The 27,913-nt window shown below is 38.7% G+C and overlaps 1 protein-coding gene across 3 annotated transcripts in view; it reads right to left on the minus strand.

The window, feature by feature from the left end:
* PREX2 (phosphatidylinositol-3,4,5-trisphosphate dependent Rac exchange factor 2) overlaps window positions 1-27,913 on the minus strand; it is a 300,270-nt gene that overhangs the window by 101,548 nt on the left and 170,809 nt on the right. For all 3 annotated transcript variants that reach the window (XM_060200550.1, XM_007527146.3, XM_060200558.1), the window contains exons 23-27: window positions 25,440-25,601; window positions 17,632-17,854; window positions 16,049-16,256; window positions 5,035-5,214; window positions 120-214 (exon numbers count right to left, since the gene is read on the minus strand). In XM_060200550.1, coding sequence (XP_060056533.1) covers window positions 120-214; window positions 5,035-5,214; window positions 16,049-16,256; window positions 17,632-17,854; window positions 25,440-25,601 — 868 coding nt within the window. The remainder of the gene's footprint in view (window positions 1-119; window positions 215-5,034; window positions 5,215-16,048; window positions 16,257-17,631; window positions 17,855-25,439; window positions 25,602-27,913) is intronic.

Genomic DNA, 27,913 nt, shown 5'->3' on the forward strand with positions numbered 1-27,913 from the left:
GAAGCAAATGACGTTGAAATTCAATGTCTGTGGCCACCAAGATGCATATGAATCAACCAATTCAATTCCTTAAACCTATCTCCAAGTGTTGAAAAGGCAGATGCCTGCACCAAACGCACCTGAGTCCATCTCATCACTGTGAAAGTATGAGCTGCACTGGCTGCTGCAGATGCTGGTGAAGGAGGCGATGGAGTTCCTATTACTGTTGCAGTCACTGAAAGGAATAAGTTAGACATTACTGTGCAAAATTTCCCCCGGTGCTTTCTTATGAGACAGATGCATGAAAGAGTTAATAGTTGTTAATGTTTCAAACAAAAAAAGAGGCCTTTAACCATTAGCCTACTTCTTAAAACGTATCTTCGGGAGTCAGGGGGTAGCACAGTGGGTAAAGTGCATGTGGTGCGAAGTGCAAGGACCGGTGTAAAGATGCCGGTTCGAGCCCCCAGCTCCCCACCTGCAGGGGAGTCGCTTCACAGGCCGTGAAGCAGGTCTGCAGGTGTCTATCTTTCTCTTCCCCTCTCTGTCTTCCCCTCCTCTCTCCATTTCTCTCTGTCCTATCCAAGAACAACGACATCAATAATAACTACAATAATAAAACAACAAGGGCAACAAAAGGGGATAAATAAATAAATTTTTAAAAATGCATCTTCATTACAATATTCTTTTCAGATTTGCTTTTGCTTTTGTCATAGAAAGTAATTCTAAATAACATTTTAAAGCAGAGTTATGAAACTATGAGTCAAACCGAACTTAAAATTCTTCATCATTTGGTTTTTAATTTTTTTATTATTGTTATTTATTTATCTGATAGACACAATCAGAAACTGAGAGGGAAGGAGGTGGTAGAGAGGGAGAGAGACAAAAAGACACCTGCAACACTGTTTCACCACTCACAAAGCTTTCCCAATGCAGGTGGGGAACGGGGGCTTGAACCCGGGTCCTTAAGCATGAATCAGGTGTGACATCACCTGGCTCCACATAATCTGTTTGATACTATGTGCCTGTCGCTAATTTAATAATGCATGCAAAGCCCTGATTTCTGCCTTTCATGTCTTCCTGAGATCCTACCTCATCAACTGCCTTCTCAGAGACTCAAGGAGTATCTGTACCTTGGCTCTGCTTCAGAGTTCAGCACAGAAAAGGGATTCTCACAGAGCAAGAACTTGGTAATGGTAAATGTGTAGGAGGAAAGAACTTTCTCAATGTTTGTGTGTGTGCACACAAACATTATTTCAGAGCCCAGAAATAGTTCAGGAGACAAAAATTGCAGAATAAATAAAAAAGACTTGTTTAAATTTATTTACTTATTATTAAATTTTTATTTATAAAAATCATAGGATAAGAGGGGTACAACTACACATAATTCCCACCACCAGAACTCTGTATCCCTCCCCTGATAGCTTTCCTATTCTTCAACCCTCTGGGAGTATGGACCCAAGGTCACTGTGGGATGCAGAAGGTGGAAGGTCTGGCTTCTGTAATTGCTTCCCCACTGAACAGAGGCATTTTTACTGGTGGATCCATTCTCACACCCTCCCTCTCTCTTTCCCTAGTAGGGTGGGGCTCTGGGGAAGCAGAGCTCCAGGACACATTGGTGGGGTTGTCTGTCCAGGGAAGTCTGGTCAGCATCATGCTAGCATCTGGAACCTGGTGGCTGAAAAGAGAGTTAACATATAAAGCCAAACAAAGTGTTGACCAATCATGGACCTAAAGGCTGGAATAGTGCAGATGAAGAGTTGGGGGCGGGGGGGCCCTCCATTTTATAGATAGCTAGTAGGCATATTTTAGTTATATTCCAAAGGGCCTGTATTTAAATTTAAAGTTATATTTAAAGTGTCTACTATAACCTACAGGGAGACAGGGAGAGTAATTTTAATTATCTGACACCAGAACTTGAGGTAAGAAAGTACTTTTAGACAAGTAACTAGAAGTTTGTCTAATTAAGTAACTTTTAACTTGGGAGGAGCCACAGGTTGCTATAAAAGAACATGCTTTTATCTTTAGAAGCCAATGAAAACTAAATGGTTCCATAGGCTCCTGTGCTGAATATGGGCCCCAGAGCAAATAGATGGGGTTTACAGTCAACAATATTTATACACTTTTCCTGTATTTGGGAGCTACTCTCTTCCCTGATGCAGCTTCCTGGGCCTTTTTCCAACTATGACACCATCTCCCCAGATGATCCTTGGCTCCATCTGCATGTTAGCTGTCAGACTCAGGCAAAAGCTAGTAAAGTCATGGGCCCCATGGAATATACCTAAAATAGACCTACTAGCTTTTTTCAAAACTGAGACCCCCAAATCTTCATCTGCAATATTCTTACCTTTTCATGATTAGTCAATAATTTGTTCTACTTTATATCTTAGCTCATTTTCAGCCACCAGGTTCCAGATGCTAACATGATGCCAACCTGACTTCCCAGCGCAGATGACCCCACCACTGTGTTCTGGGGCTGCTTCCCCAGAGCCGCACTCCACTAGGGAAAGAGAGAGACAGGCTGAGAGTGTGGATCGATCTGTCAATGTCCATGTTCAGAGGGAAGCAATTACAGAAGCCAGAACTTCCACCTTCTGCATCCCATAATGACCCTGGGTAAATGCTCCCAGAGGGATAAAGAGTAGAATGGCTTTCAAGGGGGGTAGGGAGTCCTGGTGGTGGGAATTGTGCATAACTTTATCCCTCTTTTCCTATCGTCTTGTCAATATCTCCATTTTATAAATAAAAAAAATAAAGAAATGGTCAATTATGTGTCATATACGGTTATGTATCCAGTCAATGAGTACAGCTGTTAAAATCCTGTTCATATAGGAATTGAGACAGTAGAACAGTTAAGAGATGAACTGAAAGCCAGATTACCTGGTTATTAGGCAGGTAGTATAACTCTGAGAACCTCAGCTTCTTTGTAAGCATCATGAAGTTAACATTACAGCTTGTCACAAAAGGTTATGGTAAGAATAAAACAAATGTGTTTTCTGTGACAGCTATTCATCTGTGCTAAATGTCTGAAGGAAAATATAATAAGTCATTGATGATAAGTTCATGATAAGTCATTGTAAAAAACAACTGTAAAGAAAAGTTTTCACGGGGTGGGGCGCGGGTGCTAGTGCAGCGGGTTAAGTGCACATGGCATGAAGCACAAGGACTAGATAAAGATCCCGGTTCCAGCCCCCAGCTCCCCACCTGAAGGTGGGGTCATTTCACAAGCAGTGAAGCAGGTCTGCAGGTGTCTATTCTTCTCTTCTCCTCTGTCTTCCCTCCTCTCTTGACTTCTCTCTGTTCTATCCAACAACAACAAGGGCAACAAAAGAGGGGAAAATGGTTTCCAGGAGCAATGGATTCATAGTACAGGCACTGAGGCAAAAAAAGAAAGAGAGAAAGAAAGAAAGGGGGTCGGGCGGTAGCCACAGAGGGTTAAGCGCACGTGGCACAAAGCGCAAGGACTGGTATAAGGATCCCGGTTCGAGCTCCTGGATCCCCACCTACCTGCAGGGGAGTCGCTTCACAGGCGGTGAAGCAGGTCTGCAGGTGTCTATCTTTCTCTCCCCCTATGTCTTCCCCTCCTCTCTCCATTTCTCTCTGTCCTATCCAACAACAAATGACATCAACAACAACAATAATAACCACAACAAGGGCAACAAAAGGGGGGTGGGGAATGGCCTCCGGGAGCAGTGGATTCATGGTGCAGGAACTGAGCCCCAGCAATAACCTTGGAGGCATAAAGAAAGAAAAAAGAAAGGAAGGAAGGAAGGAAGGAAGGAAGGAAGGAAGGAAGGAAGGAAAGTCTTCATCATGAAATCAATACAGATAAAACAAAAGATGCTCAAACTGCACCAGCAGCATTTATGACAAGTTAGAACAGTCCTCAGTGAGACAAGGATTCATAGGAGATAAGGCACTTGCAATTAAAGAAGCACACTGGAGAAGCTGACATTTGAGAGCCTGGTAGAAATGGCACAGCCAAGTTTGAAAGGAAGGTGGTATGAACTGAATTGTGTTCCCCCACAAGGCATTTAGTGAAGTCGATAACACCCTTCTTTGGAGTGAGGATCTTTACAGAAGTAATTAGGTAAAATGTTTGCAGTGAGTAACTCCCTAACACTTCCTCTCCACTATTCCAAGCTTTGGGTCCATGATTGCTCAACAATTTGTTTGGCTTTGTATGTTAACTCTCTTTTCAGTCACCAGGTTCCAGATGCCATCAGGATGCTGGCCAGGCTTCCCTGGATTGAAGACCCCACCAATGTGTCCTGGAGTTCAGCTTCCCCAGAGACACACCCTACTAGGGAAAGAGAGGCAGACTGGGAGTATGGACCGACCAGTCAACGCCCATGTTCAGTGGGGAAGCAATTACAGAAGCCAGACCTTCTACCTTCTGCAACCCACAATGACCCTGGGTCCATGCTCCCAGAGGGATGGAGAATGGGAAAGCTATCAGGGGAGGGGGTGGGATAGGGAGATCAGGTGGTGGGAATTGTGTGGAGTTGTACCCCTCCTACCCTATGGTTTTGTTGATTAATCCTTTCTTAAATAAAAATAAATAAATAAATAAAAATTAAAAAATGAGGTTACTAATGTGAGTCCTAATTCAATCTATTTGATGTCCTTTTCAGAAGGACTATTTGGACACAGAAGGTAAAGCATTTAAGAGGAGAGAGAAGATGATCATCAAATGTCAAGAGAGTGGTAGAACAGTCCTCAGAAGGGGAGCAAAAGAACTCCTATTCACTACCCAAGACCCAAACGATTAGAAATATTTGAAATGAAAATAGTTAGCACTGGCATATTTTACTTACTTTTATATTTATGATTGAACAAGTTCCTAAATTAGGACCCCACATGAAAAAAAATAACAATTATCTGAAATTACTCAGCATAAGACAGGAGAATCTGAAAGATAATGTGCTACTTTACTGTCAAAATTGTTTTTGCAAAAGTAATAAACAAAAGCAACAGTCAAGATGTTTCATTAAGGTAGCTGGAAATACTGAATAGCACTGGACTTAGTTGAAGAAATAAGCTCCCAGCACTAATTACCTGTAAGAGTCTCTGTTGCTGACGGTGTCATGACCTGAATCTTCCTGCTCATCTCCTGCCACATTAAAACAGACTCGCTTGCTATTCCGTTCTCCCTTCTCATTATCACTGTCTGTTGGAACTACGCAATCAGATGTCTTACGTTCCAATTTAGGAGAGTAAGTTATCGAAGACAGAAGGCTGAAATATGACATTAAAAAGAAAATAATTTAGTGCACAGTTTCCAACTGACTGTAAGCAATAAGTACTTTACTTGCTGAAAATGATGGGGTTATAGATGTTTCTAGTGTGCTCACCTGTTTTGCAAAAATGAAATGTATTGCTGCATAAAGTCTGTCACACAAAGTTTACTTTTTCTCCTTATCAGCATAAGTAATACAAGCAACACACAATTCTGACTAGAAAGCTGTGCTTTAATCCAAGCGGTACCACTTGTTAGCTCTGATAACAGCAAAGTTACAGTAATTTCCTTTGACATCTATTATATCTGATGAAAAGGGATTTATCAGAATAACTGGCTTTCATGATTATTGTGATATGGAGTAAGAACAAGGTTTCTTGTACACATTGCTTGTGACCTCTTCCTATTGACCATCATCATCACTACATGAAAATATTTGGGAAGCCTTAAAATACAGTCCAGATATTACAGCAAGCGATACATGTTCTTAACAATTGCAAAGGTTTACTCAGATAGACTACCCATATTTCCCTGCCTTGTAACTCTCCGTTTATTTTCTATCTGACAGGGTGAGTACGATGCAGTCAATCTTTTTTCACAGTCCATAATAACAGGAGTCCTACATAGTCCTGCACATCATCGCCACATAATATGCTAAACAGTCTTATGCAGTGTGAAAATAAGAGGCAAACTGAGTTTGCCTCAATATTATCCAAAATCCAGTCTCAATGAATTGTTTGTTACCAATCTGCCCAAACGAAGAGTTCTTCCATGTGATGTGCAAAACTTAAAATACTACCATTAGACTTGTATAAACATAATGCAGGTTTTGAATGGCAATCATTACACCAATCTAGCCTTGAATGTTTTGCTGACAAAAGTTTCTGTTAGAACTAATTGAAAATTATGCAAAATGGAATCAGTATTTATTATAAAATTATCAGTATTTATTACAACAGGCTACAGAACTAGCATAAGAATTTAAACCTTATCTAACAAAAGGCCCAAATATATTTTCTAAATTTTTATTTCTCTTAGTGAATTAATAGTTGTTTATACAATTCTAAGAATACAGGACAGGACGGGGGTGGGGTGGGTGGCAGTGGTGGCTCACCCAGCTGAGTGTACATGCTACAGCGTGCAAGGACCCAGGTTCAAGTTCTGGTTTCACAAGTGGGGAAGCAGTGCTGCAGCTGTCTCTTTCCTTCTCTAGTTCCCCCTTCCCTCTCAATTTAAATCTGTACCTATTAAAATAAGTGAATAAAGTACACTATTAAAGATTATAAGTGTATTTCCACATAGCATCTGCCACCAAAGTTCTGTATCCTCATCACCAACAATCAACCAACAGAGTTTTGACAAAGGGGCCCACCGTGTATATATTCTCCAACCAACAATCACCTTCTCATTAACCAAATACCAAAGATATTTCTACTATTGTCACTCACACATGTTCATGCTAATAGTTTTTTTTTCCACATCAGTGACGTCTCTGCATTATTTCAAAATTATGAAAAAAAAATCTGGGGGGGTGGTGGTGGCATAGCAAGTTTAGTACACAGATCCTGGTTCAAGCCTGGCTCCCCACTTTCAGGGGGTATGCTGAAAGTGGTAAAGAGGGTCTGCAGGTTTCTATATCTCTTTTTTCCTCCTCTCAGTTTCTCTCCGTTAGATCAAATAACGCAGTAAGAAGGGAAAAAAAAATGTCCACAAGGAGCAGTGTATTTATAGTGCTGGCAACAAGCTCAACTTATAACCCTGGTGGCAATAAAAAAAAATAAAGAAAATGTCTTTAAATTTTTTAATTAATTAAGTGATTTGATAGGACAGAGAAATTGAGAGGGGAAGGGGAGACCGATAGGGAAAAAGAGAGACATTTGCAGCACTGCTTCACCTCTAATGAAGTTCCTCCCTGCAGGTGGGGGCCAATGGCTTGAACCAGGGTCCTTGTGCATAGTAACTGTAACATGTGCAACTTCAACCAGGTGCGACAGCACCTGGGCCCCAAAATGTCTTAAACCGTCTTTAAATACTCTATAATCTCAGTTCCAATGCTGTGCATAGAGTAAACATTTCTTAAGATGTTTTTACTAATTAATGAATCAAAAGCATCTGTGGTACAATGTTACAGAGATAAAGAAGTTTACATAACAAATAAAGGTACTTGCCCTGTTGGAGTTTAAATTTTGTTGATGGAAATAAGTAAATTGTATAATATATCAGAAGGCAACAAATGTGAAAGGTAAAAACAAAGAAGGGAAGGACACTGGAACTTCAAATAACAAACAGTAAAGTCAGAAAAGATCTGACTGTAATATACTGTTTGAATAACATCTTGGCATATTCTAGCCTAGAGACTCCAGTGAAAACTGGATTAGCTGGGCTACATTTCTCTACGGTCAGTGAGATTTTTCAGTGACTAAGAGCTATGAACAGTTTTATGCAGAGTTTTTCTATTTGGAAAGATACTTCTCTGTCTTGTAAAAGAGAATGCTGGTTTATTTTCTTCACACAAATGATCAAAACTTTAGACTAATTTCCCGTTACCCAGGCTCCATATTTCACAGACAGATGAACTCTGAATACAAAAGAACAAAGAGATACAGGAGTTCTCCTTTTGTACTGAGTCCTCTGTGCTTTATGCAGCTTCTTAAATTAGAAGCCATGGTGTTAGAAAAAACTTTTTTTGAAAAGTATATGAATTTCATTCACACATTTGCTTCCTTATTTTTAACAGATGCAAGCATACTTGCACTGACCCTGAGGGAACAAATTTTAGGGTTGCACTGACCCTGAGGGAACAAATCTTAGGTTAGAAAAACATATAACAGGATCTGACTAAATTTGGAGTAGGGCACCAAAGTGAAAACCCTGTGTGGAGTGTGAGGGTGGATGTCTGGTTTCACGGAGGAGGGGCAGGGGCAACAGAATGGGACAGAGTCTTTTGGTGGTGGGAATGGTGTGTATGTACACTCTTATTAATTTGTAGTCATATAAATCACTATTTAATTAACATGAGAGGGAAAACTGATTGAATGTCTCAAATTTTTTAAAGCACAGACTGAGTCTTTTTAATACATAGGCTGAGTCTTTGATAAGTGGATTCTCTTAAAAGCTTAGACCAGGGAGAACAGAAGCAACCAGTGGCACAGCTATATACAAATAATGTCAAAGCACATAAATCATGGTGATGTTGTGTATGATACAGCAAATTCTAACAAAGGGATATTTCAGAGTTAACCCAATTGTCAAATAATGTGATTATAGCAATGACTATCTACTGTCTTCTTAACCCTAAGACAGCAGGAACCTCCCACTTCCTCTATAGAGCCTATATTTCCCCCAGTTCTGGAACCTCTAGGGTGGGGCTAACTTTCCTGCATGCTTCTCTCAATTCATACCCAATGATATTGCAGCCACCAATTCCAACCTAATCAACGCAATGAGTACCACCTCAGCATGCTTCACTTCAGACTGTGTCCAGAGATGTCAGGCATGGAATGTCAACTCTCCCACTGAATGGGGTTCTCTCTGCTCAACTCTAGGTTGCGACACCATAAAGCAGACACTCTGAGACCCAGGTGGCATGAAGATGTGCAAGGAAGAAACTTGTCTATGAGGCTTTCAAGGCTTTTGTTAGCACAACAATGAGTAGACATGGGTTGTACAGAAAAAAGGGACACAGGAGTATTTAAAGGTGACTTTTGTACAGTAAAGATGTGAACTGTTTGGATTCATTAATACACAGACTTTTTTATTTATTTAATTAAAAAAATTATTTACAAAATAAAAATACTGACAAGACTAGAGGGGGGTAAGAGGGGTACAATTCCACACAGTTCCCATCCCCAGAACTTTGTATCCACTCCCCTCCCCTGATAGCTTTCTGTTCTTTAACCCTCTGGAAGTATGGACCCAGGGTCATTATGGGGTGCAGAAGGTGGAAGGTCTGGCTTCTGTAATTGCTTCCCCGCTGAACATGGTTTTCTTTAATTTTTAACTGCCACCAGGTTAATCACTGGGGCTCGGTGCCAGCATTATGAATCCACCAGTCCTGGTGGCCATTTTGTTTTCCTTTCTATTTTGTATAATAGGACAGAAAGAAATTAAAAAGAGAAGAGAAGAGAGAGAGAAAGAGAGAGAGAGAGAGAGAGGGAGAGAATCCTTGAACCCTTGAACCTGTGGGTCTTGGCACATGGTAAAGTGCATGCTCAACTTAGTGCACCACCACCTACCCCCCCCCCCCCACTCATACACAGGTTTTCTTGCAAACAAGCAATGTAGGGGCTGGTTAGTGACACATCTGGTTAAGTGCACATGTTATGCACAAAGGCCTGGGTTCAAGTCCCTGGTCCTCCCTGCAGTGGGTATTATCATGAACTGTGAGCAGTGCTACAGGTGTCTTTCTCTCACACCACTGCCTTTCCTTCTCTGTTTACTTTTTCTCAAACCCAGGTCCTCGATCCAACCAGTTGTGCCACTACCTGGCCCCTTTTCTATTTCTATCCTGCCAATTAAAAATAAGAAAAAAAAATGCTGCCAGAAGTGGTGATTTTTTGTGTGTGAGGGCACAAGCCCCAAGCAAAACATTAGTGTCAATAAAAGTAAACTAAAAAGAAAATTATACCAAAATTTTGAGCTATCACCCAAGAAGAGGGATGCACTCCGAGCTGCTCAACTCACTAAACTTCAGAAGTAGTAGAGGTTAAGTGAAGGGCGATTAAAGAAGTGAAAATAAGACCAGAATCTATTAAATGAAGAGATGGGAAACACTACCAAGAGGGGGATGATATCATCTGTATGGAGCAAGGAACACAACAGATTCAAGTTGGAGGGAATAGAGAATTTAGGTCTATAAATAAGTTTAAGTTAGAGGTATCTGCAAAGCAAGCCCGTGCTTCATAAACCAAACCACAGAAGACAGTGAGAATCAGAGACATCAGTGTACATCATGGTTCCTGTGGCATGTAAACACCTATCATGTTTGCAGGGCGTTGCATTGTACTTATTTGCTACCACGGTTATTAGTGGGGCTTGTTGTAGAATGAATTCACCACTCCTCCTGGTGTTCTTTCTTTCTTCCTTCCTTCCTTTTTATTTTATAAGTGTGAGACAGAAATGAGGGTGGGATGGAGAAAGAGCAAGAGACAACTGTAGCATTGCTCCACCATTCATCAAGTTTGTTCCCTGCTTGCAAATGGGACTGGGGGATCGAAACTAAGTCCCTGAACATGGTAATGTGTGCCAGTGAGTGTGCCACTACTTGATCCCAGCATGTTGTTTTTTTGTTGTGTTTTGTTTCTTTTTTCCTTTTTTGACTACTTTTTTTTTTTATTTATAAAAAGGAAACACTGACAAAACCATAGGATGAGAGGGGTACAACTACACACAATTCCCACCACCAGAACTCCATATCACATCCCCTCCCCTGATAGCTTTCCTGTTCTTTAACCCTCTGGGAGGATGGACCCAAGGTCATTGTGGGATGCAGAAGGTGAAAGGTTCAGCTTCTGTAACTGCTTCCTCGCTGAACATGGGTGTTGACAAGTCGATCCATTCTCCCAGCCTGTCTCTCTCTTTTGCTAGCATGTTGGTTTTTATGAAGTTGTGCCCTGTGTTTGTGTATTTACCAGAAAAAATCCTCAAAGACAATTCTACAACCAGCTCTACCCTTGCTGACTGTAAGCCCACCTCAACAACTGGATGTACCTCCTTTACCATTCTCTCTTTGGGGTGGTCAACAGATGTGAAATAAGGTATTCTCAAATTCTCTGCATTCACTGACCCAATAATGCTTTATATTCACTTCCTGCTTGTGAGAAAACACAAACATCTGTGTTTTAAAGTTCCGTCAAAGATTTTAGAGTGTCATGGACTATATATTTTCACTTTACTTATTTCTTTTTTAAAAAAGATTTTAATTTATTCAATTAGTTATTTTGTATATAGAGTGATTGAAAGGGAAGATGGAGACAGAGAAGTAAGGGGAAGAGAAGCACCCGCAGCACTGCTTCGCCGTTTGTGAAGCTTCCCTCCTGCAGGTTGGGAACGGATGGCTTGAACCCAGTTCCTTGAGCATTGTAACATGGGGTGTTCTACCAAGTGTGCCATAGCCCAGCCCCTCTCTACATATTTGATACTTGAGTGTCATTAAATAAGTATCCCAATAAAGGATAAAATTATTTTGTGTCTCAAAATGAAATAGGAATCATAAAGTTTTGATACCATTTAATAAGTCACCATGTTACTAGACAGCATAGTAGTTCCACTTTTGAATCTGAGCTATGTAGGAGGATTTAATAAAATTTTCATGTAGTATGCAATGTTTAGCTCTAAAATTAGCACCAAGTAACCTGGCAACCAGACTTCATGATAAGATCAGGTTTCTACACAGTAACAATGACTTTTAGCCAGACTAGCCATGAACTATTGTAATACATTTTCCTTTGGAACTTGGCAGAGCATCTGAAATGGTTTCTGTTCTCTGAAGAGACAGCTATGTCTGACCAAGAATAATTACAACATGGTGAGAAAACTGTGTGGTAACTAGCTTTTTAAAAAATTGTCAAGCTCAACTGAACTACAGGGTGACAGGGAATCCAAACACTTGGACAGTGGTGCTGTTTTAAAATGAGTATATTGCACACTGAATTATGTGGAACATATTTATATTTAGAATTAAATTATATGCTTGACACAGAAGGAACAAATGAAGCTTGTCAAGTCATTGGCTCATTTTATGTCACTTTTCTAATAAACATACACAGTCAGATAAAGGCTTTTAGAGTAACAGTGGAGAAATCTTAAGTTAAAATAGGTGATTTTTTAAAGCCGTGTTGTTTAATAAAAATAGCTTAACCCTTTATTGCAGCCAGTTATTTTAAGAGAGAACATTTTAAACCAAGTAAAAGGGAGTCTCCCTTGGCTCTAACCACTTCCTTAAAAATATCCCTACATTAGCTGAACTCTGAAAGAAAAGTCAGTAAATTAACAGACAGACAAAGCCTTGGACCAGTGTGTTAGAGGCTGAGTCCCTGAGGTAGCGTCCACACTGGAACATCAAAAATCTTGCTATTGACAAAGGATTCATCAGAAGTATGGGATGTGCCCAGAAGTTCAAGGAAAATCCCTTTGAGATCTAGAACACATGAGATTCAGTGCCGCTGCCTACTGCCTGGTTAGTTATGATTTTTCCTCTGTGCACTGCCTAAATACTTCAGAAAAAAAGGCTCATTTCCAAAATAGAACACATTAAACAATTCAATTGATTGAACAAAAACAAAAACACAATGCTCCGAAATACCAACTTGTCTATCAGAAGGCCATATGAAAACACAAATAGGTCAGCAAAAGAGCTCACTTGGATATCACTAAGCTATTGAGTACACTGCTTTGTTCTAAGTATACCACAAGTTCAAGCCCGACCTCCACTGCATTGGAAGGAACTTCAGTGTGATGATTTCTTTCCCTCCCTGGGCCTCTCTGTTTCTACCTAAAAAACAAACAAACAAAAAACACTCAAAATATCATATACATGATCAAAGTTTCCTTTAATCAGAGGGAACTGGGCTTGAAACCCAGTCACTCACTATTCACATGAGCTATTTCATCAGCCCAATTTCAGAATGATTAATTCATTAATAAATGAAATAGTCGGGGCCAGGCAGTGGTGCACTGGGTTAAGTGCACAGAGTACAAAGCTCAAGGACCCACACAATGATCCTGGTTCCAGTGCCCGGCTCCCCATCTGCAGGGAGGATACTTCACTAGCAGTGAAGCAGGTCTGCAGGTGTCTTTCTCTCCCACTCTCTGTTTACTCTCCTCTCTCAATTTCTCTCTGTCTTATCCACTAAAAAAAGAAAGAAGAAAAAGAATAAAAATAAATAATAAAATGAGGTAGTCACCAATAATACATATATAAATTGTTACTTTTTTTTTTTTAACCAGAGCACTGATCAGCTCTGGTTTATGGTAGTGCAGGGGACTGAACCTGGGACTTCAAAGCCTCAGGCATGACAGTCTGTTTGCATAACCATTATGCTATCTACCCCTGCCCTGTTACTTTTATACCTATTATATTTGACATAGAAAACAGAATTCTAATTCTAAATTAACTCACAGAAACTATAAAACAGTGAATGTTAACATTTTTAATAGTATGAGAAATATAATACATCTTATGGTTGTTTTGATCTCTACATTTCAATGCTAAGAAAAACAGGGAGCCTTGGCACACTCAGCTTAGCACACGTATCACCAAGCTCAAGAGCTTGGGTTGGAGCCCCCAATTCCTACCTACAGTGGGGAAGCTTCAGGAGTAGTGAGGCAGGTCTGTAGGTGTCTGTCTTTCTCTCTCCCTATCTTCTCATCCTCTTTCAATGTCCCTCTATCCTATCAAATATAAAATATAAAGAAAAATACATATTCCAATTACAACTTCATTAGTGTAATGTCTAACTGTAACACATGCTTAGATTAAGTTCTAAATATTTTATGTAAAGCTGAATTACCCATGAGCATATAGGATGTGTGTGAATAAGCAATATTTATGTTAGCAATTTAGATCTTTAACTCTGATTACATTCAATAATTCCATCGCTTGAATAAAGAGCAGTCCTGTTTATTGCCCCCAGGATTATTGCTGGTGCTTGGTGCCGGCACTATGAATCCACAGCTCCTACCAGCCATATTTCCCCTTTTTTGACTTTTTGTTTGTTTGCTTTATTAGATAGGATAGAGAGAAATTGAGAGGGGGTGGGGAGATAAAGAAGAAAGACACCTGCAGACCTTCTTTACCACTTGTGAAGCATCCCTACTGCAGGTGAGGTACAGGCGCTGAGACCTGGGTCCCTGCACATAGTACCACGTGTGCTTAACCTGCTCTTCCGTCTCCTGGCTCCCGGGCACTGTTCTGATTGGTTCTGGGTTTTATAATTTCACCATGAATATGTAAATTTGTACTACTCAATCTGTTCTGTCCATGGAAAACTATACCCAAGCGCCATGTTGTTTTGATTTACAGAGGTTCCTTGACTTGATGTGAAACATAATCCGGAGCCAGCTGGTGGCTCACCCTATAGGGTGTACATGGGACCTGAATCCAGGTCCTGGTCCTCTCCTGCAAGGGAATGCTCCATGAGTGTCGGAGCAGTGCTACAGCTGTCACTCTTTCTCATCTCTTCCCCTCTCTCATGCTCCCTTTTCCTTTTCTGTCTCTATCAAAAAAGAAGGGGAACAAAAGGCCACCACGAGTGATGAAATCCTATAGGTACCAACCAAGCTGTAGCGATGACCTGGTGGCAACAAAAGAGAAATATAAGCATATTCCATGTGGTAAAGCAACTGTCAAATTCTTAATAAAGAATTGTTGGAGCTAAATAAAAATTGTTGTTAATATCACTGAAAAAAATTCTATCTAACTTTATCTTCCCTCGGTTAAAAAAAAAACCTCTAAATGCTAGCACAGCTATTTGGGCAACTGCTTACTAGACACTCATCAGAAGAGGAAAGAGTATCAGGCATTGGATCCTACAATAAGTAATTCTGCATTTACTTACTTAGCATGTATGCTAAGGAATTTTAACACTGTGTGTGTGCGTCTGTTTGTAAATAACCAGTGAGTGTATATACCAAATCCTGTGCTCTTTTCTGTGAAGACCATAAAGTAATTCCTATACCTAGTTTAGTGCTGTTTTAATTACACTGTGCAGTTGAGCATTTTTATTTTTTGTTATCTTTTTTTAAGGTTTTATTTATTTATGAGAAAGCTAGGAGGAGAGAGGAAGAACCAGACATCACTCTGGCACATGGGATGCTGGGGATCGAACTCGGGACCTTATGCTTGAGAGTCCAAAGCTTTATCACTGCGCCACCTCCCAGACCACAATTTTTTATTATCTTTATTTATTAGATAGAGATAGCCAGGAATAGAGAGAGAAAGGTGGTAGAGAGAGACAGAGACAGAGAGACATAGACAGAGAGACACCTGCAGCATTGCTTCACCACTTGTAAAGCTTTTCCCCTGCAGGTGGGGACTGAGGGGACTGAGGGCTCAAACGCATGTCCTTGCACACAGTAACGTGCACTCAGTCAGGTGTGTCGCCACCCAATCCCCAGCTGAATCTTTTTTTTTTTTTTAAATATTTATTTATTATTTATTCCCTTTTGTTGCCCTTGTTGTTGTAGTTATGATTGGTGTTCTTGTTGTTGGGTAGGACAGAGAGAAATGGAGAGAGGAGGGGAAGACCGAGAGGGGGAGAGAAAGATAGACACCTGCAGACCTGCTTCACCGCTTGTGAAGTGACTCCCCTGCAGGTGGGGAGCCGGGGGCCTGAACCGGGATCCTCACGCCAGTCCTTGTGCTCTGCGCCACGTGCGCTTAACCTGCTGCGCTACCGCCCGACTCCCCCCAGCTGAATCTTTTACACTGAAACTTTAGTTTAGTTTTTTTTAATTATTAGTTTTGCTGTCATTGTCCCTTGTATTAAATGTTTCCCTAAAACATATGCCCATTTTACTTGCCATGAGTTATCATTCTTAAGGTATTGGAATGAAGATGATGTTTGAATATATGCTGAAAAAAAGTCTCCACTTCCAAAATCTAAAGAGAAAATGGTAGATGTTCAAAAGTCTTATTTTTGGACTGTGGTGAAGGAAAATTGATACTCTGGTGACAGGTGTGGTGTATGTAGTAACACATATCTTGAAGAGGTGGGGAGCTGTAACCCTAAAACATATATAGTGTTATAGACCAATATCACTTAAATTTAAAAAATTATATTTTCTACAGTTACTTTGATTAGGCAAAATTACAATGATAAATATAATACTTACTCATCTATTTGACAGACACACATCTCCACCTCTTTCAGTGCAGTCTGAAGTTTGCCCAGCAGTTTCTGATATATATCCTGGGTTTCTAAGTCCTGTTCTTTGAGCAAATACCGCAGACCATGCCCATCTTGCTGTCCCAGAGACAGACCTGAAGGGGCTGCCATGGTTGTAATTGTGTGCTGAATATATACCATAGGGCTCAGTTTTCCTGAGGAGTTAAAATCAACCCAAATTATTACTATCTTTAAGTTATAGTACAATCCAAAGTACTTCATTTCAGAACTGGTGTTGGTGGGAATTCATCTCTCTGGACTGCTTTTTTTTTTTTCTTTTAAGAGAGAGAAAAAAAGGAAATATGCAGCAGTACTTGAGCATCTTCAGTGTAGTGGAGGCCTGCTTCAAATCTGAGTTGTCTGCATGAAGCAGATAAACTATCCATGTGAGCTATTTTGCCAGCCCCATGGTTAGTGTTCTAAACTTATATAATGGCAACCCAACGGTGAATTTAATTCAGGAATTAAGTCTGCATGGATGCCACTAAAAACACAACCATTGAGTTGTCAAAAAAGTAATGACATTTTGCATAGAATATAAGTTATGACTTTTCTAACAACTTTTCTAGTATTACTTGAGACAATAATTGAATACAGTACATTGGGAAACTGCAAAATAAATAAATAAAACTAATGTAGTTATTTGTATATATCAACCAAGAATTAGGAGAAATTATGAAAATAATCCTATTTAAAATTATATAATAATGTAATATCTAAGAATAAATTTAACAAAGGCTTTCAAAAATCGATACATTGAACCGTAGGTAATAGAAATATTTTTCTATACTCGTGCATGGGGAGAAGTAAAATGGTCATTCTGCCTACAGCAATATTCAGATTCAATACAATTCCTATAAAGTTCCAACTGCCCATTTCCTAAACATGGAAGAACAACAATATAATTGTATAGAGCCAAAAAGCATCCTGAATAGCTGAAGCAACCATGAAGATGAAGAACAAAATCAGATCACTAGACAAAAGCTGAACAAAGACCACAAAAAAAAAATCTTCAACATAAAATCAAATCCAAGCAGGAAAAGGTCAATATAATAAAGAAACATTTTAGAAGATGCAAGAAAAATATAGTTATATATAATCGTCATAAAAAATCTTCTAGACACAAAGCTATGGAAAGTAGCGATCGATCAAAATCTAGTAATGCAGTCATTTCCATGTAACTGATAGTAATGACGTGTGCATATTTTAGTGAGACTACGTCTTCTACAGCTGTTTCTCCTGTAATTTTCTCAGTTTTCAGGTCTCAAAATAGATTTTTTACAGCAAAATGAGCTCTGTCATATAAATAAGAAAAGCAAGAACAATCAACTATTTCAGAACAAAAGTGATAAAAACGCATAATTCCATTTTCACTAGATACTATCCAATTAACTATAGTGTAGAAACCTTTATTATAAAGTTCAGAACTGTTTACACACTAAGACTCTATCAAACGGCAGGGATACAGGAATAGTTATGATTGCTTAAATTACTTTCATGTGATTTCATAAAATTTCAAAAGCTGCATACCTTGCTCAGAAGATTTATTTTCTTTGTCATGAGAATTATGCTTCTTACTGTCTAACTGAACACCAAATGCACTTCCAAGGGAAGTTGATGTTTTAGGATAAGAAACTTCCATCACGTTGACATGGCAGTTGGTAGGGCAAAAATCACTGCTGTGCAGAGGGGAGATTTTAGATTTGGCTTGTTTAAATGTGGGCCAGGCTCTGTTCTTTAGAACACGAGAAAACTGTAAATTAAAGAAGAAAAGAAAATGGAAAATCATACAGTGGTTTAAACATGGTTTTTCTCTCATTCATAGGAAAAATCAAAGGACTAAATCATGCTCATTAGAACAAGTGAAATAAACTACAAATTGTTAGAAAACAAATTATTACTTTAAAATGCCCACACTCCTAATAGGAATGAAATATAGGAGAAATTTGCATATCACATCTTTAAAATGTTAACTGCAGGACAGACTTCCAGAGGTGGGGCTACAGAGCAGCATTAGCTGTGTTTCTATCCTCTCCTCTCTAGGATCAACTAAGAAAACCAAAGGAGACCACCTGGGACTGCAACAATACAGGAATAGAACGACTTAAAGAACCCACCAAATCAACAATGAGTGCAAACACATGTGGCTCATGGAGAGAGAGAAACCGAGAAAGAGATTAAGTGGCTGGTATCAGTCAGGCAGTTTACCAGTTAGGACTCCAGTTTGTCTCACCAACAAGGGAACGGCTAAAGGGAGGAAAGGACTCCCCTGAGACTCACCAGATGCAACTGTGACTCTCCATTGCTACTGCTCTCAGAATCTGAAGCAGTGGCGGGAAGGCCCTGTGCTACACACTATTCAATCCAGGCAAGAGTGGTTAGTAATTTGAAAAGTAATGGGAGAGGGACCTTATAACATACTATATAAAACGATTAAATCAACAAGAATAAATATTGGAGAAATGAACTAGGACAAGAGTCCAGCTAAAAGTCCCTAAATAGTTGAAACACAAAATAATGAGGTCAACATCCAAACACTAGTTAAAGAATAATCACAGGAGTGAGTAAAGAGTTTGAAAGAATTGTCATCAGAAATGCAGAAACCACAAATAAGACCCTGGAAAACACTAATTATCTCAAGGTTATTAGAGAGCTGAAAGCTGAAATAGCTAAGTTAAGAACACAATGAGCTGAACAAGCTAAAACAGTATCAGAACAGGATAACAAAATAGATGAACTCCAGAAAACAGTAGAGGGGAGAGAGAATAGGATCAATGAGGCTGAAGACATAATTAGCAAGGTCGAGGATGAATTAGAGACAACTAAAAATGAAGTAAGAGATCTCAAAAAGAGATAAAGAGATACTGAAAACAACAACAGAGACCTATGGGATGACTTCAAACGAAATAATATACACATTATTGGCTTACAAGAGGAAGAAAGAGAGGGGAAGAAAGCAATCTTCAGGACATAATAGCTGAGAACTTTTCTAGTCTAGACAAAATCAAAGACATAAAGGTTCAAGAAGCCCAAAGGATCCCAAACAGAATTGACCCAGTCTTAAAGACACCAAGACATATCATATTTAGAATGGAAAGGAGTAAGGATAAAGAAAGGATCCTGAATGTTGCAAGAGAAAAACAAAGAGTCACCTAGATAGGAAACACATAAGATTAACAGCAGACTTCTCCACACAAACACTACATGCCAGAAGGGAATGGCAACATATCTATCAAGTGCTCAATGAGAAAGGCTAGACTGTCATTCAGACTTTATGGAGGCATAAAAAACTTCTCAGACAAGCAACAGTTGAAAGAATCAACTATCACCAAGCCTGCCCTGAATGAAGTTCTGAAAGGTCTCCTATAAATAGACCACCATAAATATGCCATATATCAAAACACTCTAAAAATATGCAAGAATGGCATTAAAATATCTTCAATCTTTGATATCAATAAATGTCAATGGCCTGAGTACACCTATTAAAAGGCACAGAGTAGGAAGATGGATCAGAAAACACAACCCAACAATATGCTATCTACTGGAAACCTACCTAATTCAACAAGACAAACACAGACCCAAAGTGAAAGGATGGAAAACTATCATACAAGCCAATGGACCACAAAAAAGGGGCAGAAACAGCTATTCTCATATCTGACACAATAGACTTTAAAATAGATAAGATGGGAGTCGGGCGGTGGCGCAGCGGGTTAAGCGCATGTGACGCAAAGCGCAGGGACCGGCATAAGGATCCCGGTTCGAGCCCCCGGCTCCCCACCTGCAGGGGAGTCGCTTCACGGGCGGTGAAGCAGGTCTGCAGGTGTCTATCTTTCTCTCCCCTCTCTCTGTGTCTTCCCCTCCTCTCTCCATTTCTCTCTGTCCTATCCAACAACAAAGCAACGTCAACAATGGCAATAATAACTGCAACGAGGCTGCAACAACTAGGGCAACAAAAAGGGGGAAAAAAGGCCTCCAGGAGCGGTGGATTCATGGTGCAGGCACCAAGCCCAGCAATAACCCTGGAGGAAAAAAATAAATAAATAAAATAATAAAATAGATAAGATTTAAAAAGATAGGGATAGGCACTACTTAATGCTCAGTGGATCAGTCGATCAAGAGAACTTAACAATTATTAACATCTATGCACCCAATGAGAAGCCATATAAATACACCAAACATCTACTGAAAGAGCTACAGCAATATATTAAGAGCAACACAGTCATAGCAGGGGAATTGAATAGCCCATTCTCACCACTTGACAGATCATCCAGGCAGAAAATCAATAAAGAAATGAGGGAGCTAAATGAGGAGATAGACAAACTAGAACTATTGGACATTTTCAGAGTCATTCATCCCAAGAAACTGGAATACATATTCTACTCAAGTCCACATGGGTCATCCTCAAGGATAGGCCATATGTTAGACCACAAAGACAGCATCAGCAAATTTAAGAGCATTGAAATCATCCCAAGCATCTTCTCAGACCACAGTGGAATTAAACTAACACTTAACAATTAACAAAAGATTAGTAATAGTCCCAAAATATGGAAGCTCAACAGTACACTACTTAACAACTACTGGGTCAAAGAGAAAATAAAAGAATAAATCAAAATATTTTGAGAGTTCAATGAAAATGAAGACACAACCTATAAAAATATTTGGGAAACATCTAAGGCAGTACTGAGAGGGAAGTTCATAGCCATACATACACACATTAGGAAACAAGAAAAAGCACAAATAAACAGCTTGATTGCACATCTTAAAGACTTACAAGAAGAAGAACAAAGGAACCCACCCTAAAGCAACCAGAAGGTCAGAAATAACTAAAGTTAGGGCAGAAATAAATAACATTGAAAATAAGAAAGCCATATAAAAGATCAAGGAAAGCAAATATTGGTTCTTCAAAAAAAATGAACAAAATCATCAAAACTCACAAAACAAAAAACAGACTCACAAAACAAAAAAGGAAGAAGATCCAAATAAATCAGATCATAAATTAAAGAGATATCACAACAGACACTGCAGAAATTCAACATATCATGTGAGGTTTCTATGAACAACTATATGCCACCAAGCTAGAGAACCTGGAAGAAATGGACGATTTCCTAGATAGCTACAAACTTCCAAAATTAAGTAAAGAGGAACTAGATAGCATGAACAGGCCAAACACAGCTAATGAAATAAGACAGTTATCAAAAATCTCCCCAAGAATAAAAGCCCTGGGCCAGATGGTTTTACAAATGAATTCTATAAAACCTTCAAAGAAGAATACCTCTACTTTTAAAAGTCTTCCAGAAGATTGAAGACACTGGAATACTCCCTTCCAGCTTCTATGAAGCCAACATCACTCTGATACCAAAAGCACACAGGGACAGAGCCAAAAAAGAAAACTACAGACCAATATCTCTGATGAACATAGATGCTAAAATATTGAACAAAATTCTGGCCAACCAGATACAAAAGATTGTTCTTCATGACCAAGTGGGGATTATCCCAGGGATGCAAGGTTGGTTTAATATACATAAATCAATCAACATGATCCACCATATCAATAAAAGTAAGACCAAAAACCACATGGTCATATCAATAGATGCAGAGAAAGCCTTTGACAAAATACAAAATCCCTTTAGGATCAAAACACTACAAAAAATTGAGAATAGATGGAAAATTCCTGAAGAGGATGGAATCTATCTATAGCAAACCTAGAGCCTAGAGCCAACATCATACTCAATGGTGAAAAAACTGGAAGCATTTCCTCTCAGATCAGGTACTAGACAGGCATGCCCACTATCAATATTACTATTCAACAGAGTGTTGGAAGTTCTTGCCATAGCAATCAGGCAGGAGCAAGGAATTAAAGGCATACCGATTGGAAGAGAAGTCAAACTCTCTCTATTGCATACAGATGACATGATAGTACACATAGAAAACCTAAGGAATCCAGCAAGAAGCTTTTGGAAATCATCAGGAAATACAGTAAGGTCAGGCTACAAAATTTACATTCAAAACTCAGTGACATATGCCAACACTAGGGTAGAAGAAGTTGAAATCCAGAAGTCAATTCCTTTTACTATAGCAACAAAAAACCTAGGAATGAACCTAACCAAAGAAGTGAAAGACTTGTATACTGAAAATTATGAGTCACTACTCAAAGAAATTAAAAAGACACAAAGAAGTGGGAAGATATATAGTCCTCTTCTAAGAAAGAGATTTAAGAGAAAAAAAAATTAAATGTGGCTAGAGAAAAGCAGAGGGTCAAAGAAAAGATCCATTTTTTTAAGTACAGGGAGTTAAAAACTCATGCATGAAGAAAAAAAAAAACTCATGCATGTTGAAGACTAAGCATCTCTTTCAGGTGGAACTTCTCCAGGTTTTTTACTGCATTGGTAGCTAATGAATGGTTATAGACTATGACAACTCATTTGAATCTAATTATAGTCACTTGACTAAAAGTTCAAACAAACTAGCTAACTAAAAGTGAGCTCTTATTTTGCAGATAGCCTAGCTGTTCAATAAGGTATAAAATCCACTGGCCTGGGATTTTAATAGCTTTGTATGAGAAGAATGGTTATAGGAAAAATTTTACTCATAATTTTCCCAATTAATATACCCTTCCAAAAACTATACAACATTAACAACCAAAGGGACCAGGAGGATTCAAAGTAGCACTGTGATTCTCACATGTAATATTTCTGTGCAAACAGGAAGTTTCTATTGAAAGCTCATTAAATATTTATATTGAGGAAGTATCCCCATTAACCAAAATAAACTCAGTTTTGGAGTTATGCTGAATCAAAAGAATAGATCTAGAATTTAAAGGGCTCAAAGGGCAATTTAGGATGATAAAGTTCATCCAACTCATACATAGTTTCACATCCGGCAGACCCACACATCCTGTTCCACAGAGAATAAATGCCTCTTTAGAATCCATCCCATCTCCAATTAGATGCAAACTTCACTCTTACATGTGCAGAGAAACATCTGTGACCTGCACAACTGACCAGGAAGTTTATTATGACTGCAGCAGCCTGACTATAGGAACTAAAAATCAACAGGTTTCTATTTGTAAAACCTAAAACTTCAGAGGCATCATAGAGGAAAGTCAACCTCATTTAAATTTCAGTTTCTATGGATATATTTAACATACAGAGGGGTATGTTTGAAGCTTTTACCTGGCAGACAAGTGCTAGATTACAATGCTAGTATTAGTTTAAAAGTAAAATATGTGAAGGTGAAAAATATAAACTATAGTTCTTTATATAGTGTTCTCTATAGTTATATTACATGTCTTAAACATTCTATATTTTCCATTGATATTCAGACATACAAATGGAACAAACCTTCTATGACCTATTAAGTTATTATCTTAGATGTCTTAATCTTGTTCAACTAGAAAAAGATCCTAAAATAACTTCTTGCTTGCTAAATTTGCTTCCTATCTACTGTGAAAAGATAACCAACTATTCTATATATTGTTTATAATCAAGAAAGGATATTGAAATAGATAGCTTTTAAAGCACTTAGAACTTGTTGACTACAAGTGTCTCTTATTACTACATTAAAATGAAAAGTAAAAGAGACAACCTTCTGCAAGTTGCCTAGTCTGTTACTTGTGAGCTATGTGACCTTGTGTAATTTTTTAATCTCTTTGAGAAAGAAGTTAGGTAATATATATTCAACACAGGTGGCTGTTTGGATATTAGTAATGTAGCAAGGAGCTTTCTGTAACTCTGTGGTGTTATTTTTATAATTTGAAATCACTGCTCAGTAGCCTGTTCATCTCTACTTTAAAAGTTTTCCAGGTGCTCACTTACTCCTGACAAAAATGGAAGCCTCTTCTCACTCACCAGGATGATAGTTTTAAGAATCCCAACACCTGGGGAGAAGTATCAGTATTTCTGGTACTCCTTAACATGTTATAGTCTAGTTATCCCTCAGTTGATTACAAGTCATATTTTGTTAGGCATCAAGAAATCAAACTTCACCTTCCATCATGAATTAATCATAAATTTGTCTGTTTTTCTACCACCTGCACATGGCTTGAACTGATCTTTTCCTTCAGGTAGAAACATCTCCAGTGTTTCTACCTGAGTGTTAAATCATCAGTGTGGCCCTGAACAAGTAGCAAGGATGACTTAGGACCCTCCCCAGTTTGGCTCAGCTCCCACCAATACTCTCTATACAGCTACCAAGGGAGACTTCCTTACCAATCAATCTTACATGCAATTCCAAATTACCTCTAAAAACTAAATTTTTTGTCAGTTTCTTTTCTTCTTTTCAATTCAATACAAACCCTCTTTCCAAGTCCTACGGCGATTCTTCGTCATCAAGGTGAGGAGTCTATCTGTACTACAGCTGTGCCTTCACTTCTGAAAGCTCCATGTACTTGACTGTCACTTCTCCCCTGCACTCTCACAAATCCTGACTTAAGGCACCTAACCTGTGCTGATGATGCAGTCTACACTGACTTCTCAAATTGAACAGCCCTGGTAGACAGAGACATGCTATTTAGCAAGTAAATTGAGTCAAAAACCAGTGTCACTGCTGAATGAGAAGTATTCTCCCTTTACTCACTTACTAAGATAGTACCCGACTGATATAAAAAGAACATAATTAAAACTTGATATAGAGTATGTTCTAGAAATTAAAACACATTAATTCTACCTCTATATCCTTAAGCCCCTGTCCCCATTCTTGTATCTTACAATTCAGTTCAATAGAGAAGTCAGCATGGTCTTCTAAAAACCTATATAAGGTGAAGTCATCTCCTTTTTAAAAGCCTACAGTGAAGGGCTGAGTGATGGCACAACTGGTAGAACACATACATTACAGCTGGAAAGGACCCAGGTTCAAGCCCCAAGTCCTCACCTCTAGGGAAGAGCTTCATGATTTGTGAAAGTATGGCAGGTCTTTCCCTCTGTTCCTTCCTCCCTCCCTATCTTATCCCCCCCTTCAATTTGTCTTTATCCAAAATCAATAAATAATATTTATAAACACACAGCTGTTTCTTAATAAGGAGAAAATCCAGGTCCTTTTCAAATTTCCAACTCATACAAAGTATCCATGTTTCTTTGTGAACATTCTATGCCTAACCCTCTTTTACTGGAAAATAATTTAATTCTTTATAACTCATTTAACACATTTGAAAAATGTGGAATAATGACTTACTTCAAAACTTTACAAATACAATTAAAATTAATGGATGTAAAGTCACCCCAAACCTCTAGAAAGCCTTTAGAAATGTTATCATTACTTAATAAATTGAAAAAAGTGTAACAATAAGAATGGGATTTAACATTTAAGAAATTGCACGCAAAATGTAGACATAAATCTATCACCTTTTTATAGCTGGATATTCTCTGACGTATGTGCTCAATTTTTTCACTGCAAATGGCACTGAATTTACTTTGAAGGTCAGTAGGGATCACTTCATTTAAAGTAGTAAGGCTAGTGCAGTTTTGTACAAAGTAATCATCACTCTTAGCCAGGGCTTCAAGAATCTGTAGTGACATAAACATACACAAAACAGGAAAATTAATACTTCAAAATTAATTAAATAAAATGTTCACAATTATACGAGGAGTGCTAATTTAACTTAATTTAATTTTTGGCCTCCAGGGTTATTGCTGAGACTCGGTACACCACAAATCCACCGCTTCTGGAGGCTATTTTTCCCCTTTTTTGTTGCCCTTGTTATTAATATTTTTATCATTATTGTGGTTATTTTTATTATTGTTATTGATGCAGTTGTTGTTGGATAGGACGGAGAGAGGAGGGGAAGACAAAGAGGGCGAGAGAAAGACAGACACCTGCAGACCTGCTTCACCGCCTGTGACGCGACTCCCCTGCAGGTGGAAAGCTGGTCCTTGCGCTTAGTGCCATGTGCTCTTAACTGCTGCGCTACCGCCCGACCCCCCTTAATTTTATTATTATTTTTTTAGCTGCCTGGGATTTCTACCTTCAGAAAAATATAAATAGCAAAGTGATGGTCTCATGTGTTTGGCATCTTAGGGTTTGCCTTCTGTTGACTATAAAAGACAGCCTTAGGGAGATGCTTGAATTTCACAGACTGGAGAAATAAGTACTTTAATGTGGAAACACATCACCTATTTTAGTCAGACTTAGAGCATTTATTTTTTCCTCAGGTTTGTAGTAGAACAACAAAAACTAAGAAAAACCAATATAATAGCAACCCCACTTGCTCCTCTGAGTCTAGTATAAAGAGTACATATAATAAGAATTTTCTGATGTCAGGATCAAATGGGAACTTCTCTTACTTAAGTGAAAAATCAGTGTTACTTGGAGCGTTTGAGCCCTATCTGGTAAAAAAATCAGATAAAAATTACCCACATCATATATGCCATTTGTAAATCTTTTTGATAAAAGGAGTTACTTTTAAGGAAGTGTGTGTGTGTGTGTGTGTGTGTGTGTGTGTGTATGTGTGCGCTCACGTGGATATGTGTATAGCACAGATGACTGAGCAATTCCAATAAACTGAGGATTATGAATATTTACAGTAAGGGTAATAAAATTGATTATACCTAGGTCAGACATTTCTATAGTACTCTGTGAGTGATTAAGTATATAAATACTAGTCATTAGAGCTCCTTTACCGTCTCCACTTCCCTGTTTTACAGGGTATAGTGGGTAAGCTTTCTATTAAGCCACTAGTCTCGATATTAGAGGTGACATTATCACTAGAAATGTGATCTTGATTAGAGTCATTATATATTCATTTTTTCATGTGTACACAAGAAACTATATCTCCAGCACAAGCTTATGCAGTTATCATGTATAAAACCATATAAGTTTGCAAATTTAAAATATCTAGAAAATTAGATATAATAATCTGGTTCCACATTCATGCATACATCCTCTTAGCTGTCTACTGAATTTGAAAAGGGGTTTCACTGAAAATACAGATTCAGGACCAAAGATAGCTTAGTATTAGAATACAGGACTTGCTTGCCTAAGGTTAAAGAGACCCTAAGTTCAATTCCTTATACTTTCATATGGCAGAGCTGAGTGGTGCTGTGGTTTCTTCCATAGAAATAAAATAAGCAGGGGGTCAGGCGGTGGCGCAGTGGGTTAAGCGCACGTGGCGCAAAGCGCAGGGATCGGAGTAAGGATCCCGGTTCGAGCCCCCGGCTCCCCACCTGCAGGGGAGTCACTTCACAGGCGGTGAAGCAGGTCTGCAGGTGTCTATCTTTCTCTCCCCTTCTCTGTCTTCCCCTCCTCTCTCCATTTCTCTCTGTCCTATCCAACAACGAATTGCGTCAACAAGGGCAATAATAATAACCACAACGCAGCTACAACAAGGGCAACAAAAGGGGGAAAAAAAATGGCCTCCAGGAGCGGTGGATTCATGGTGCAGGCACCGAGCCCAGCAATAACCCTGGAGGAGGAAAAAAAAAAAGAAATAAAATAAGCATTCCATTGTGTATATACATATATACATATATATATATATATATATATATATATATATATATATACCACATCTTTCTTTTTTTTTTTAATTTTTTATTTAAGAAAGGATTAGTGAACAAAAGCATAAGGTAGGAGGGGTACAACTCCACACAATTCCCAACACCCAATCCCCATAACCCACCCCCTCCCATCTTTTTCTTATCTACTCATCTGTTGTTGGGCATCTGTGTTGCTTCCAAGTTTGGGCTATTACAAACTGGGCTGCTAGGAACATAAGTTATATATAGATCTTTTCAGATGTATGTATGTCTTTTCTTTGGATATATCCTCAGGAGAGGAGTTGTTTATATGGAGATTGATGAAGTCATATTAAGTGCGGTAA

Source organism: Erinaceus europaeus, chromosome 1 (assembly GCF_950295315.1).
Source record: "Erinaceus europaeus chromosome 1, mEriEur2.1, whole genome shotgun sequence".
Classification (NCBI taxonomy): domain Eukaryota; kingdom Metazoa; phylum Chordata; class Mammalia; order Eulipotyphla; family Erinaceidae; genus Erinaceus; species Erinaceus europaeus.